The following is a 15,089-nucleotide window of genomic DNA, read 5'->3' as shown; positions in this document are numbered from 1 at the left end:
ATTTCAACATTCAAGATTCACGATTTGAAATTTTAAACAAACTAATTTTATTTTTCGCCCTATGTTTACCGTAAAACTAATAGGGACAAATAAAAAGCTTGGGCTACCTGTGTTCTAACGTTTATTGGTACGTAATCCCGAGGCAGTGATGGTTTTTTTTAATTCGCATGATGCCCATATTTTATCAATAAAAAATTTTATCATTTTTTTTTCTTTTTCTTTACTCTTTAGGCTACCTCACAAGTTGACGGTTTAAATCCACGATTTGTCCTTTTTCAAATTAAAACCCCCAGTTCTGGCTTACTCCTGGGTTACTGTTGATTAATGGGTTCCGCATTATGGTAAACAACTAATACGATTTACAAACAATGTTTAATATAAGTTAGACTTGGTAGTGATGCTGGTAGTGATAATTTATGATTTCTATCTGAGTTTACTGTTGTTTAATCCAAAGGTCCGTCAACGAGTTTTGTTTAAAATTCTAGTGGCTCGCTCAGCATAAAACATACTTCTTTTTTTTTTTGACAACACCAAAATAAGAAACTTGTGCTTCCATCTTTTTATACGCATTTTCTGAGCAAAACGCATTTTCGTGACAGAGGTCAGAATGACTGCCTAATGTAAAAGACATTCCCTTGCCTAGAAGCATTTCTGGTAGACTACTTAATCTGACTATCTGTTTCTTGTCTTATATTAATGTAAAACAAGTGAAAATTGTCGACAGTGGTTTGTGTTTAGTGGCTTTGCAGTTGTAATGTAATGATAAATATTATCCGAAGATGATGATCCTTTACTTTAAAACTAAACAATGAGTTACAAACACAGAAGTCCCTCCGATAACTCGTAAAAGCTTTGCAAGCGTTTATCAGTTTTAACTCATAAACGTAAATAAAAGCCAGGTTTCCAGCGTAATATGCTGTGTTTTATATTCTTATAAAGAAAAGCTCCTAGCTAGAATTTTTCCGCGTAGCGTAAAATGCATGTGAAATCGAGCTTGATATAATTCGAACAGTTCAAGGTATTCGAGCTTGACTTCACCCTGCCTCTTATCGCGGTAAATCACGGTTGTATTATCTCCTCTATATTGAAATGATCGTAGTTTCGATGTCGTTGTATTGCGACCTCCGTTTAACTTCCTGTGCGATCTGATTGGCTAGGCTTGCGCGGTCCGGTAGGTCATGTGGTCCCTTACTGAGCATGCGCTTTAGGTTAGCCTCCGCTGCCTCCTGTCTGTCGATATCGTCCATTTCTTTCTCGGCTCTCTGCAAACCAAATACACGTCTTTTATGTAAATAATGTTTGTAAAGCGCAAGTTTAAAAAATGTGCTTCACATTCATGAGGGTCAATTAAACGCAATTACTTCCCCTCTGGCTTTAAATGCTTTTTGAGTTTTACTTACCTGTAACAAACCTTTGTTTTGGGTCTTTGTTGGTAATATATGATGATCTTTTAACTGGACACTCTTGCCATTAAAAGGTTTTTAAAATATTACAAAAGCGTCACCGGAAATGCGTATTATTTTCGCCTTTTCTCTGACAAAAATAACAAAGCAATGCAATCTAGCATGGGGCGAGTTCACTGGAAAAATCGTGTCCTATCCACTGTATGGAAATAGTCTGTAAATGCCTATTTCCAGAGTATTTACATACCCTGTAAATATTTAGACTGTAAATCATATTTACAGACAACATTACTGTGGAAATAGTGTAAATTAGAATCAAGACGATGCCCATAGAAATCTTGAAGTGAATTGTCTGTAAATAGTCTGTAAATATATACGGTACAGCTACATTGGAAATAAACTGTAAATGTGCCCGGAGAACCCTGGAAATAGTCTGTAAATAGCCTGAAAATCCTACGCGGTGCAGCTACAGCTACCCTGGAAATAGTCTGTAAATGTGCAGAAAGGTGGCCCAGAGAACCCTGGAAATAGCCTGTAAATGACAAAGATCCCATAGCTTGTTTTATCTCTTGAAATTGCATGTATCGGTGATACTGCTGCAATTACAGAAGCTGACAGAACGGGATCCCTGAGGATCAAATTGCTAGCGCATCTGACGCATCCAGTGAGATATCCGAGCGGATGGATATAATCTAAACGGCCGTCGTCCTTTCTTCCGTAGCCTGAGTTAACAGACTTCGCCTAAAATCTAAGTTCGTTTAGATTTTGAGCGGGGTCTGTTAACTCCAGGCTACTCTCTGCGCCGTTTTAAATATCAAGGTCCCTATCGTTTCACATGTTTACTCCTACTTATTATTTTAATAACCCAATTTTGTTTAATAAACAACTAATGTAAGTAAACCAGTAAGACCAGAAGAATACAAAGAAGCAGAACCACGCCAAAGTGGCAGCAGTTTGAGTGAATTTTTAACACATTTAGGCATTTAGACTACAGGCGATATTTATATCGCGTGACATAAAAAGTAAAATGTTACTATTACCTAATCGCGATAGCCACGCGCGCGACAGAAAATGACATCACGCAAGTTCAACTCGGTAGCGCAACAGTTAATGTCTTTATTGTTTTGCTCAATAAGTAACACGATTTCTACACAAGTCATAAATTGGAATTGCATGGACGCCAACGCCGTTTCAGGATCTAAAGATAAGGTATTTCCTCTTTAAAAAAAACTTTGGTCAAATTCAATTAAAATCGAATATCAATGCCCTTATTTCTCCTATCTGAATAACAAGACCTTTAAAAAAGTTCTTTCAGTTGCAGGATGGGGCATGCTTGACTTGTAGAAAAGAAAGAAGGCAGAGCTCCTGAAATTATGTTCTGTAAGTATACATCTATCTACTATGCATTTTTAAAGGTAAACTTTAATAACTATTTTTATATAATGAAATTAAATTTGATCTCTTTTTATTTACAGGTATAAATCAGAAAGGCAACAATTATTGCATTATTTTAGCTAAAAAGGAAGAAAATGGAGGAAGTACAAATGCCGATGCTGTTAAGTAAAAAAGAAAAAAAACTAAAAGAATTTGTGTTTTGTTTAGATTTTTTTATAAAGAAAGAGATGTTTTTAAGCCATGAATATTGTCATACATGTTGCATTTGAACAAAAAAATAAAGGCAAAGGTTGCAAAAATCTTCTTCAGCGATCTTCGTGCTTTTTTCAGACTATTTACAGGCTATTTCCAGGGTTCTCTGGGCCCCTTTCTGCGTATTTACAGGCTATTTCCAGGGTAGCTGTTGCTGAAACGCATAGATTTACAGACAAATTTCAGACTATTTACAGGCTATTTCCAGGGTTCTCTGGGCCCCTTTCTGCACATTTACAGACTATTTCCAGGGTTCTCTGGGCCCCCTTTCTGCACATTTACAGACTATTTCCAGGGTAGCTGTAGCTGCATCGCATAGATTTACAGACTATTTACAGGCTATTCACAGGCTATTTCCAGGGTTCTCTGGGCCCCTTTCTGCACATTTACAGACTATTTCCAGTGCTTCTACAGACTATTTCCAGGCTTACCGTGATTGTGAGAAAGATTCTCTAACTAATTTACACACTATTTACAGGCTATTTACATACATTTCCAGGGTTTGTAAATGTGCATTTTGTCTGTAAATCGGATTTACAGTCTATTTCCAGTGTATTTACAGACTATTTCCATACACTGGATAGGACACGATTTTTCCAGTGAGTTTTCCCCTTAAACAAGCCATCAGCCGCTATTTTTTCTTCACGTTTGATTGCAATAGTTATTGACTTCACTGAATAACTTAGAATAACCCATTTTATCGTGTCAAACTTACTTTATAGAATCCCACGAAGTCTGTAAATGTCTTAAAGAACTCTGAGGGTTCTCGTTTCTTGGGATCTTCGTAGAACATGGTGCACACTTGGGTGTACGTCTCCTCCATCTTACGATAGCGCTCGGTCACTCTTTGCACCTTGCGGAACGCGTTGTTGTAAAAGTTCTATCATCATGTCAAGGAAAGAAATACCTCCAGGGCTGATCTAGCTTTTGGCTTAGAGGGGGCTTGAATCTATGGTAATAACATTGATTATCTGGCTCCAACATTCTTCAACCTACAAGTCTTCAACCTACAGGAAACATTGTATTTTATCCTATGCTATCCCCAGGAACATAAACCTTAGGAATTGTTTTTCTAAAATGGTGGATTTAAATTACTATGATTCACGTGGATTTAAATTACTTCTAACATCTCATTGCAATTCATAGCCTATGAAATTATGCTACACGCAATTTGGATCGGCGGAGGTTGTTTTGTTTGGTTAGCCGCCGCTTACTCTGGATAACAGAGGCTCCGAGCTTCGTTGTCGCCGCGAAGCTCGGAGCTTCTGGTACCCAGGGTAGCCGGCGCTTCGTGATTCCACAGCATTTTGATTATGACGTGACGAATTTCGTGGTGTATAGAGTATATGACACATAAAACTATGTTAAAAAGCCGAGCCAGGTTGACCTTTCTTGACTAGAATCTCGGCAAAATTCTCCCACATACCGCGGCATAACTTTCTATGCGTTTCCAAAAAAGGATACGAAGATGATGAAATTGTTCGGTTGTTTATCGCGCTCAGACTTGGTCAGGTCCAGTCCCTTTCGCAGGCCTTGCACGTCGGCCGCCAGCGTCTGAAGGGAGACTGGATAACAAAGCATAATATGATTCAGTAAGTCAAATCATGAACTACAATCCCACTAACGACGGAAACTCCAAATCTGGAACACATAAGGGTGTCATATTTGCCAAGTTTCTACTTCTTTATATTTTATAGACCTCATTAGAAGTTTCAATAGAGGATATAATTTTGTCTCCCTTCGCCATTATTTTTGCAAATATCTATCTAGGTATAGATAGATCAAACATCCAAGATTTAGAGATGGTGTCAGTTGCAACTGAGAATCTAGCATTCGTCTAACTTTTTTGAAAACTGCTTAGCGAGCAATGCGTTCGGGTTAAGGTCTAACACATTTAAGCTTCTTGATCTGCTTGTTGATATTTGAGTGGCAGCTGTCAATCACTACTGTCAATCAAGCCTACCATGTGACGCCCCGTCGAGACTAAGCTCCTCGTCAAAGTTGCTGAGTTCGGGGAAGTGTGTTCGGACCGTTTGGACGAGGTACGCTAGGAATGACTGGCGACGATCGGTAGTTCTCGTATCTTCCAACTAGAAAATAGATCACAAAAATAAGCAGAAACTCAAAGTAAGATACTGGGCGCTCTGAGTCTAATTAAACTGTGCCAAGGGATTCCCTACGTCACTGAATCAAGCCCGGGAGGGGGAAGGCGGGAAGGGTGTTAAATTTCGACCAACTGCCATCCCCTAGGAGGTTTTAAAGGATATTTCCGATTTTGCCATCTCTTAGGGTATAAAATTCGACCAATTGCTATTCCTAAGGGGTGTTCAACGTCTTTTTCCGATTCTGCTTTATCTTATGGTTCCTTCGACAACACCCAATTTGCTCTTAGGGGTAAGGACTTCTGTTGACCACGCCCAAAGTGCCATCCCTTAGGGTTAAATGATTTTGCCGAAGAACACCCCCGTCTGTTTATCGGAATCCCAATCAAGGTTCCCCGGGTCCTTTCACACAAGTCATCCAGTCTTCACTCAACGGCCGAGCATTTTCTTTTCGTGCTTTCACCCTCCCCCTCCCCTGATGGCGATCGGACCACATTTCCTCCGCAAACCTATTGCCATGGCGGGAGCAGACACTTTCCTTAACTAGTTTGCCCTGGCATGACAATGGGTTGTGGTGAGAATAAGTTACTACTGATGGCCAACAGACCAACACAATTCTTACCTTGTCTTTTTATAAGTAAAAAAAAACCATCCCTGCTCGGCTTAGCAAAAGCGAGTGATTATTACCCTTTTAAACAGTTTGTTTTTAAACAACATTTTGTTGCAACTAAGCCTTCTAAACGCTTAGCTCAATTTGTTAGTCCCAAGAGGACGTGTCCCATAATAAGTGACTCCCATTGGGAGTGTCCCATCGGGGGTGGGTCCCATCATGAGTGACTCCTATTGGGAGTGTCCCATCGGGGGCGGGTCCCATCATGAGTGACTCCCATTGGGAGTGTCCCATCGGGGGTGGGTCCCATCATGAGTGACTCCTATTGGAAGTGTCCCATCGGGGGTGGGTCCCATCATGAGTGACTCCTATTGGGAGTGTCCCATCGGGGGTGGGTCCCATCATGAGTGACTCCCATTGGGAGTGTCCCATCTGGGGCGGGTCCCATCATGTGTGACTCCTATTGGGAGTGTCCCATGGGGGGCGGGTCCCATTATGAGTGACTCCCATTGGAAGTGTCCCATCGGGGGCGGGTCCCATCATGAGTGACTCCTATTGGGAGTGTCCCATCGGGGGCGGGTCCCATCATGAGTGACTCCTATTGGGGGTGTCCCATCGGGGGCGGGTCCCATCATGAGTGACTCCTATTGGGAGTGTCCCATCGGGGGCGGGTCCCATCATGAGTGACTCCTATTGGGAGTGTCCCATCGGGGGCGGGTCCCATCATGAGTGACTCCTATTGGGAGTGTCCCATCGGGGGCGGGTCCCGTCATGAGTGACTCCTATTGGGAGTGTCCCATCGGGGGCGGGTCCCATCATGAGTGACTCCCATTAGGAGTGTCCCATCGGGGGCGAGTCCCATCACGAGTGACTCCTATTGGGAGTGTCCCATCGGGGGTGGGTCCCATCATGAGTGACTCCTATTGGGAGTGTCCCATTGGGGGCGGGTCCCATCATGAGTGACTCCTATTGGGAGTGTCCCATCGGGGGCGGGTCCCATCATGAGTGACTCCTATTGGGAGTGTCCCATCGGGGGCGGGTCCCATCACGAGTGACTCCTATTGGGAGTGTCCCATCGGGGGTGGGTCCCATCATGAGTGACTCCTATTGGGAGTGTCCCATCGGGGGCGGGTCCCATAATAAGTGACTCCCATTGGAAGTGTCCCATCGGGGGCGGGTCCCATCATGAGTGACTCCTATTGGGAGTGTCCCATCGGGCATCGGGGGCAGGTCCCGCTGTATTTAACAAACTAGATATTAATTTGTATTGTCAACCTTATATAACGATTCCAGTTTGAATCCGTGGGCTGCTCCTCGTCTGCTGCCATTCATGTAGTTACCAAAAATTAGGATGATCTGCCGAGCAAAGGAATATTTGGATTTAACCAAAAATTAGGATGATCTGCCGAGCAAAGGAATATTTGGATTTAACCAAAAATTAGGATGATCTGCCGAGCAAAGGAATATTTGGATTTAACAGATTAGGGTGATCTGCCGAGCAAAGGAATATTTGGATTTAACCAAAGATTAGGATGATCTGCCGAGCAAAGGAATATTTGGATTTAACAGATTAGGATGATCTGCCGAGCAAAGGAATATTTTGATTTAACAGATTAGGATGATCTGCCGAGCAAAGGGATATTTGGATTTAACCAAAGATTAGGATGATCTGCCGAGCAAAGGAATATTTGGATTTAACAGATTAGGATGATCTGCCGAGCAAAGGAATATTTTGATTTAACAGATTAGGATGATCTGCCGAGCAAAGGGATATTTGGATTTAACCAAAGATTAGGATGATCTGCCGGGCAAAGGAATATTTGGATTTAACCAAAGATTAGGATGATCTGCCGAGCAAAGGAATATTTGGATTTAACCAAAGATTAGGATGATCTGCCGAGCAAAGGAATATTTGGATTTAACCAAAGATTAGGATGATCTGCCGAGCAAAGGAATATTTGGATTAACCAAAGATTAGGATGATCTGCCGAGCAAAGGAATATTTGGATTTAACCAAAGATTAGGATGATCTGCCGAGCAAAGGAATATTTGGATTTAACCAAAGATTAGGATGATCTGCCGAGCAAAGGAATATTTGGATTAAACCAAAGATTAGGATAATCTGCCGAGCAAAGGAATATTTGGATTTAACCAAAGATTAGGATGATCTGCCGAGCAAAGGAATATTTGGATTTAACAACTGATGATTGTGGTATACGGTATGTGCGATGGTGTAGTTGTGTTTTGTGAAATGTGTTACAGTTGTGTTGTGTGACTGGCGACGATCGGTAGTTCTTCTATCTTCCAACTAGAAAATGGAACACAGAAATAAGCAGAACCTCAAAGAAAGATATTGGGCGTCTAACCAAACTGTCCCAATTCTCCACGTTGTGACGTGTGATATTTGTGTTGTATGACATGTGTGTTTATATTGTGTGACATATTAAATGGTTGTTCTGTGTAACATGTGCGATGGTTACGTTGGGTGAAATGTGTGAGTTTTGTGTTTTGTGACATGCGATGATTGTGTTGTGTGACATGTTTAATGTTGTGTTGTGTGACATGTGTGATGATTATGTTGTGTGACATGTGTGAGTTTTGTGTTTTGTGACATGCGATGATTGTGTTGTGTGACGTGTGATGGTTGCGTTGTGTGACATGTGATTATAGTGCTGTTTTACATGTGTGATGATTGTGTTGTTTGACATGTTTAATGGTTGTGTAATGTGAAATGTGCGATGGTTGTGTTGTGTGACATGTGTGATTTCTGTGTTGTGTGACTGGCGACGAAAATGGAACACAGAAAGAAGCAGAACCTCAAAGAAAGATACTGGGCGTCTAACCAAACTGTCCCAAGGGATTTTCCACGTTGTGACATGTGTGATATTTGTGTTGTATGACATGTAATGATATTGTTGTGTGACATGTGTGATGGTTGAATTGTGTCACATGTTTAATGATTGTTCTGTGTGACATGTGCGATGGTTGTGTTGTGTGAAATGTACTATGACATGTGTGATGATGGTGTTGTGTGACATGTGTGATGATTGTGTCGTGTGACATGTGTGATTATTGTGTTGTGTGACATGTTTAATGTTGTGTTGTGTGACATGTGTGAGGATTCTGTTGTGTGACATGTGTGTATTGTGTTGTGTGACATGTGTGATGACTGGGTTGTATGACATGTGCAATTGTTTTGTTGTGTGTGGATTGTGTTGTGTGACATGTGTGAAGATTGTGTTGTGTGACATATGTAATAGTTATGTTGTGTGGCATGTGTTAGGTTAAGTGGTCACCTTGAACAACTTCTTGAGTTTGATGCTGTTTATTATTGACGTGGCTGCTCGGAGAACAGACTCGATATCCTGAGTTCAGAAAGAATGTCAGCATTATTTTCTTATTACTCGTCATTCGCATCTTTTCCATCATAAGCTAAATCATTATACTATCATATCCTTACAAGGATATCATCAGATAACCAAGAGAAGCATGCATATTAACGAGACGCTCCTAGGGCCATCTAGCTTTTATTTCTAATTCTCTATTATGATTATCGAGTAAACCATGGCCCACGAAAAACTAATGACACAGCTATAGAAGACCCTTGCTTGAATGAGATGCACTTTACAGTGGCAAACTAAATCTACTCTAATCATTGAGCAATCCAATCCACAAATCCAATGATATTTTTTTTTTCCAAGGTTATTTTTTTTCAAAATTGAAAACAAAACGCCAAGGGTCTTTAAATAATTTGGATAAGGTAAAACTAACACTAAACCTAATTTTCCATTACCGGTATAACACTGTTCATCAGCTCGTCGAAGACACCAATGAACGTCATCACTCCAAGCTTGGCCTCGTACCTCTCAACCTGTGCCATCTGAAAGCACAATACCAGTGTTAGATAATGGGCGTAAGTGTTGTATGGGACTTAGGGCACGAATTAACAAAGATCTGCGAGTGCGATAACACGAAATGCGTTTATACTAGATGTCAATGGTTAATCAACATCATTTAATGTAAAACAATTAAAATAATATCTTACTGTCAAAGGTCATTGTATGATTTTCATTGTATGTGTTTTATATTTTTTTTTGTCCCCGAAAAAAAAAAGCGCGCGGTTTTAAAAGCCATTCGGCGAAATCAGATAGCATGTTAGCATCTTTCTTGGCTTACTTGATAAAACCGTCAAGGTGGCCACGCTAGCACGCGTCGTATTAGGTAGCACTTTTTTTGCATTCTTATTGGCTTACTTCACAAAACTGTCAAGGTGGCCACGGTAGCGCGCGTCGTATGAGATAACACGTTTCTCGCATCCTTATTGGCTTCGCAAAACTGTCAAGGTGGCCCCGGTAGCGCGCGTTGTATCAGATAGCATGTTTCTCGTGGCCTTATTTGCTCACTTTACAAAACTGTCAAGGTGGCCACGGTAGCGCGCGTCGTATCAGATAGCACTTTTTTGCATTCTTATTAGCTTACTTCACAAAACTGTCAAGGTGGTCACGGTAGCGCGCGTCACATTGCAAATAGTAAATGTTCTGCCCCCATCGTAGACTTGCCGGATACATACCTGGAACATGAATTGGTCAGCCTCTGCGAGTCGATCGTACTCGTCCGCGTGCTCTGATAGGCCTGCGAGCTAAACAAAAAAAACATCCACAAAGACAATGTTTATAAGACACTCGGACGGTTTTAAAGAGCTCTATGAATTAACCCATTCGTACTTACTGTCATTTATCAAATAATTACGTGCATGTATTTCCTTGCCCCTTTGTTAATTTCTCATATTTTATTGTAACTCACTTCTCTCTCCACCAGCACCATGTACACCTTACCCCTTGTAAACCTTTTTCGCTTCTGGTATATTTCTTCCTTGCTTACTCTCCCCTCCCCTACCCACTATCTCCTTCGTACAACCCCTCCCCCTCTCAACCTTAGGTACCATTGTACGAATACACATGACAAAAAAGCCAAAGAGTGACTTTCGCTTATTTCGGAAAGCTAGAACCCGTTGAGACTATGTGGATTATCCGTACTGAAACATGGCAACACTTTTAAAAATTAATGAAGATTTCGTGGTTTTCTCATGATAATTTAGCCTAACAAACTCTCTTCGTCCTACTACTAAAGCTGATTTTGCCTGGGACACTTCTACAACTCGAGTCGTAGAGGGTAAATCAGCCCACGACATCTACGACACCGCTACGATGCTCGACCACAAAAGTCGTAGTGTGTAATTCAGGGCTATGACATGTCGTAGGCAGGTCGTATACGACTTATTCGTGCTGTCTGAATCAGCCTTTACCTCCTCTTTGGTTGGCACAAACTTGAGAAGAAGCTCCGCGTGTTCTGAGGGAAGCTCCGCTAAGTCACAGTGACTAACTAGCTCCTTTATACGCTCCGTGTCATGCTGTATGCGACGGCGAGCGATAACTGAAAAAAAATGTTGTAAAAAATAAACGTCAGGATAGTCCTAGATTTTTTTTGACCGGGATTTCTGTCCCTGGAGATCTACTAGGGGGCAGCTTGGGGTCTGGGACGAGCTTTACTGTGACATCACAACTCTTACTGACACAGGAAGCCCGATCGGCCCGGGCACGAACGCCTGGGACTAGGCTAACCTCCCCTATTCCCAAATATTCTCCGCTATTTTTCAGTCACAAATGTATTATTTGCTTTAACTAATACCTCTAGTAAGCATTACTGGATTTAAGAAACCATTTAGCTAAGAAACCTCTTGAGGGCCACATAAATTTAAAGTTATTAGAGCTTAAACGCGAACTTAGATATTTTGCGGTGGCTCTTTTCAAAAGGTATATCCTATTTTCAGTTTAATTGCTTTTATTTGAGCCTCCAGCAAACAGCTAGCCTCTATTAAACAATTACAAATCGCTTATTCAAGCGAGTAAATGGGATATTTGCAATCAAATATCATCCATCAAGTATTAACCTTAACTCGTGGATTGTGAGAATTTTTCTAGCAAATCGTCATCGCTTTACATTTCTAATCCAAATATAATACCTAATAAGAAAGGCAATACCATCAAGTAGTCAAATTCAGGGCCGCGAGACAGAAAGATACTCTCCATTTCTTGGCTGGTTCCTATAGCATAGGAACCAGCCAAACAAATTCTACATACCCAGGTTTCTTGCTCTCTTCTGATCTATCACAGAAATCATCTCCGCTGCTCGCTTAGCCGCTAAAACGATAACAATAACGTTAAAATCTTTACACGTAAAGTCCTCCACTTTCTTACAGTGTGACCGGTGCAGACAAAAAGAAAGTTGACCAATCCGCACTGTGAGCACTGTTCTTGTTGACACGAACTTCGTATTCTGAGGCATTTCTCTGGCACGCTGTTTGGCCAGTGACGTTAATGACAATCAGAGAAAAGTTTCAAGGTGACCACGGTAGCACGCGTCGCACGGTAAATTTTTCATGTTGGCAACGGTAGCACGCTTTGCACGGTAAATCTTTCAAGGTGGCCACGGTAGCGCGCGTCGCACTGTTCAATGTTTTTAATGCTCTACATAAGACTGGTTGAAAACTCCCCCTAACTTACCCGTTTCTCTTCTTGCAATGATCTCTTCCGACATCATGTGATGTTTTAACTCAAACTTTCGATCGAAATCGTCAAAATCTAGCACACCCATGATCTCATCTTCGTCTGTATCCTTAAAATAGAATAAATAAACTCTAGTCAGGTATCTCCAATTCCTTCGATGGAATCTTATGCTTTTTCACAGAGTTGCCATCTGATGGGGAGAATAAGTGGTTAAAAGAGCCAGTCGGGGGATAGTTTCAGCGTTTAAAAAGTTCAGACAACATTTAATCGCCCCATGTTCTCCAATAGAGTTCTGGATTCCGGATCCTAGTGTGTGGATTCCGGATTCCATGTGGGCTTTTTTCCTTGGATTCCGGATTCCATCTTTTTCCAGGACTCTGTATTCCGGATTCCAGTTTAAGTCTTGGATTCCGGATCCTAGTATGTGGGTTCCGGATTCCAGTAGCATGGTTTCCGTATTCCAAGTCTCATTTTTCATGGGGCAAATTTAAAGAGCGTATATGCTCTTGCCTTACCCCCCCCCCCCTCCCCCCATTTTCTATCAAACGCTCATCGCTTAAAAAGACTCAGACAGCCACACAATTGGATTCTTTACGCACTTAGCCTTTATGGCTAGGATGACAAAATGGAAGCTGGCAGGGACCCTTTAAGGTCGATAACAAGAAGTTGTTATTAAGGAGAAGACCAAAGTGAATCGGTTTCTTGTTTCTTACATCAAAGAACGTCTGTCGTGGGCCGTTGTGAACTGGTACCCAGTTCAGCATCGGTAGGCGAACTCGGCTACTCTGTCGAACTCTTTTGTAGCCTAAGATGGGGTCTGAAAGGCAGCAACTTAAAATCAGACTTAATCGTTAATGCATGCCAAATAAAGAATAACAGGGGACTTGTGCTAAGAGATCACGTGATTGTTTGGGTGTCAAACTGGCGCGCGCTCTGGCATTTAGCGGCAAAATAACAGCAATAAAAAGAAAATTATTTAGCGCTAACGATTATTTTGTTTTGAATGTGCCACAGAAAGCTCCGCAAGTCCACTATTAGAAAACCTGCAAGAAAAATCCTATATTGGTGAGAGCTGGCTTAAATAGATTTTTAAACTCACTGACCCCTCAACCGGCCTGTGCCTGCCATGAGAAGTATTCAACAGCAAAAAAAAAAAAAAAAAAAAATGCTAAACTAACACGACGAAATAAAAAAATGTCAAAATCCAAAATGATAAAAGAATTTTTTTTCAGGGTTGTTAAAAACTTTCAGGAGCCAAAAACTAAGAACATTTTCTCTTTTTTTCTTCTGTTTTTGGATGGACGCCCAGCATTTGCTATTTCCAAACATTATTCTCTACAAAATTATGCTATCATATCTGAAAAAGAACCTGCTTTTAATTAATTTTTGATTGGTGTATACATTACAAAGTTTAATAAGGCTGAAACCTCTTAAATTTTTATTTCTTACTTGCGGGTACCTTACTCTGCAACATTTACAACCTAAGATGACTTGCAGTGCAATGTGAGGAGGAATGGTCCCTACCGGTTATCCATAGATCCATGGGTGGTGCAGAGGCCTCTAGATAATCTAAGAGTGCACAGAACGAGACTATCATGTTGTACAAGTGCAAGAACATGCATGAAGTGCTAGTGGTTTGTCGTCATGCAGCAAATTTGAGAGAGGAGGAGGGAAGAGATGAAGGAGGAAATAAGCAAGCAAGCACACACGCACAAAATAAGGAAGGAAGGAAGGAAGGAAGGAAGGAAGGAAGGAAGGAAGGAAGGAAGGAAGGAAGGAAGGAAGGAAGGAAGGAAGGAAGGAAGGAAGGCTGTACTTACCCTCTATTGCCGGTGGTGGAGGAGGTACTGGGGGAGGGAGGGGTGCGAAGGGCGGGAGAGGTGGTGCCTCTGGCGGGTTGGCGGCAGCTTCAGCCTCTGACAGGGTGTTGATAAGATCATCGGGAACTTCAATCGCCTCAGCCTCATTCTTCACTTGTTTCTATAAACAGCCAATTCAGGTCTTAAACAGTAAACAGTAAACTGTTGTACAGCGAGAATCGCAAATTTGCTGTTTTTATTTTCGCCTTACACTGGTATACCTTTTTCAGACACTGGTTGGTCGATCCAGTGCTATTTTGGGTCAACGAGAGAAGCCATCTTTGTTGTTGTTGTTGTTGTTGTTGTTGTTGTTGTTGTTGTTGTTGTTGTTGTTGTTGTTGTTGTTATACCGAATCGTTAAAAAAGATTTAGTACCACCGGCCTTTAACTGCTTTTTGCGCACGTAAAAAGTAAGCTTAGGTCGTCCTATGTACCCTGCCGACTCTCGATCGTTAAAGAACATTTTATGATTACATCACAGACCACGAGGTTCTCTTTCGCACCTTAGAACAACCTTCGAACGACATTTCATGATTAAATCACAGACCACGAGGTTGTCTTTCGCACCTTAGAACAACTTTCGATCGACATTTTATTATTATATCACAGACCACGAGGTTATCTTTCGCACCTTAGAACCTTCGATCTACATAGATTACATCACAGACCACGAGGTTATCTTTCGCACCTTAGAACCTTCGATCTACATAGATTACATCACAGACCACGAGGTTATCTTTCGCACCTTAGAACCTTCGATCTACATAGATTACATCACGTACCACGAGGTTATCTTTCGCACCTTAGAACCTTCGATCTACATAGATTACATCACAGACCACGAGGTTATCTTTCGCACCTTAGAACCTTCGATCTACATAGATTACATCACAGACCACGAG

At 41.5% G+C, this 15,089-nt stretch overlaps 1 protein-coding gene across 2 annotated transcripts in view; it reads right to left on the bottom strand.

The window, feature by feature from the left end:
* Positions 1-353: 353 nt before the first annotated feature.
* The window catches only part of LOC5511724 (formin-like protein), a 28,385-nt gene continuing 13,649 nt past the window's right edge, over positions 354-15,089 (bottom strand). Inside the window, exons 14-27 of one of the 2 annotated variants that reach the window (XM_048720015.1) lie at positions 14,149-14,308; positions 13,853-13,897; positions 13,042-13,145; positions 12,326-12,437; positions 11,903-11,962; positions 11,068-11,195; positions 10,333-10,401; positions 9,556-9,642; positions 9,059-9,127; positions 7,038-7,118; positions 5,014-5,140; positions 4,515-4,615; positions 3,766-3,930; positions 354-1,262 (exon numbers count right to left, since the gene is read on the bottom strand). In XM_048720015.1, coding sequence (XP_048575972.1) covers positions 1,080-1,262; positions 3,766-3,930; positions 4,515-4,615; positions 5,014-5,140; positions 7,038-7,118; positions 9,059-9,127; positions 9,556-9,642; positions 10,333-10,401; positions 11,068-11,195; positions 11,903-11,962; positions 12,326-12,437; positions 13,042-13,145; positions 13,853-13,897; positions 14,149-14,308 — 1,491 coding nt within the window. In that variant the 3' untranslated portion in view covers positions 354-1,079. The remainder of the gene's footprint in view (positions 1,263-3,765; positions 3,931-4,514; positions 4,616-5,013; positions 5,141-7,037; positions 7,119-9,058; positions 9,128-9,555; positions 9,643-10,332; positions 10,402-11,067; positions 11,196-11,902; positions 11,963-12,325; positions 12,438-13,041; positions 13,146-13,852; positions 13,898-14,148; positions 14,309-15,089) is intronic. The other variant, XM_048720016.1, reaches the window with a different exon arrangement.

Source organism: Nematostella vectensis, chromosome 12 (genome assembly GCF_932526225.1).
Source record: "Nematostella vectensis chromosome 12, jaNemVect1.1, whole genome shotgun sequence".
NCBI classification, from domain to species: Eukaryota; Metazoa; Cnidaria; class Anthozoa; order Actiniaria; family Edwardsiidae; genus Nematostella; species Nematostella vectensis.
Note: the sequence above shows the minus strand (reverse complement) of the source record. Positions and strands in the feature narration are given on the sequence as shown.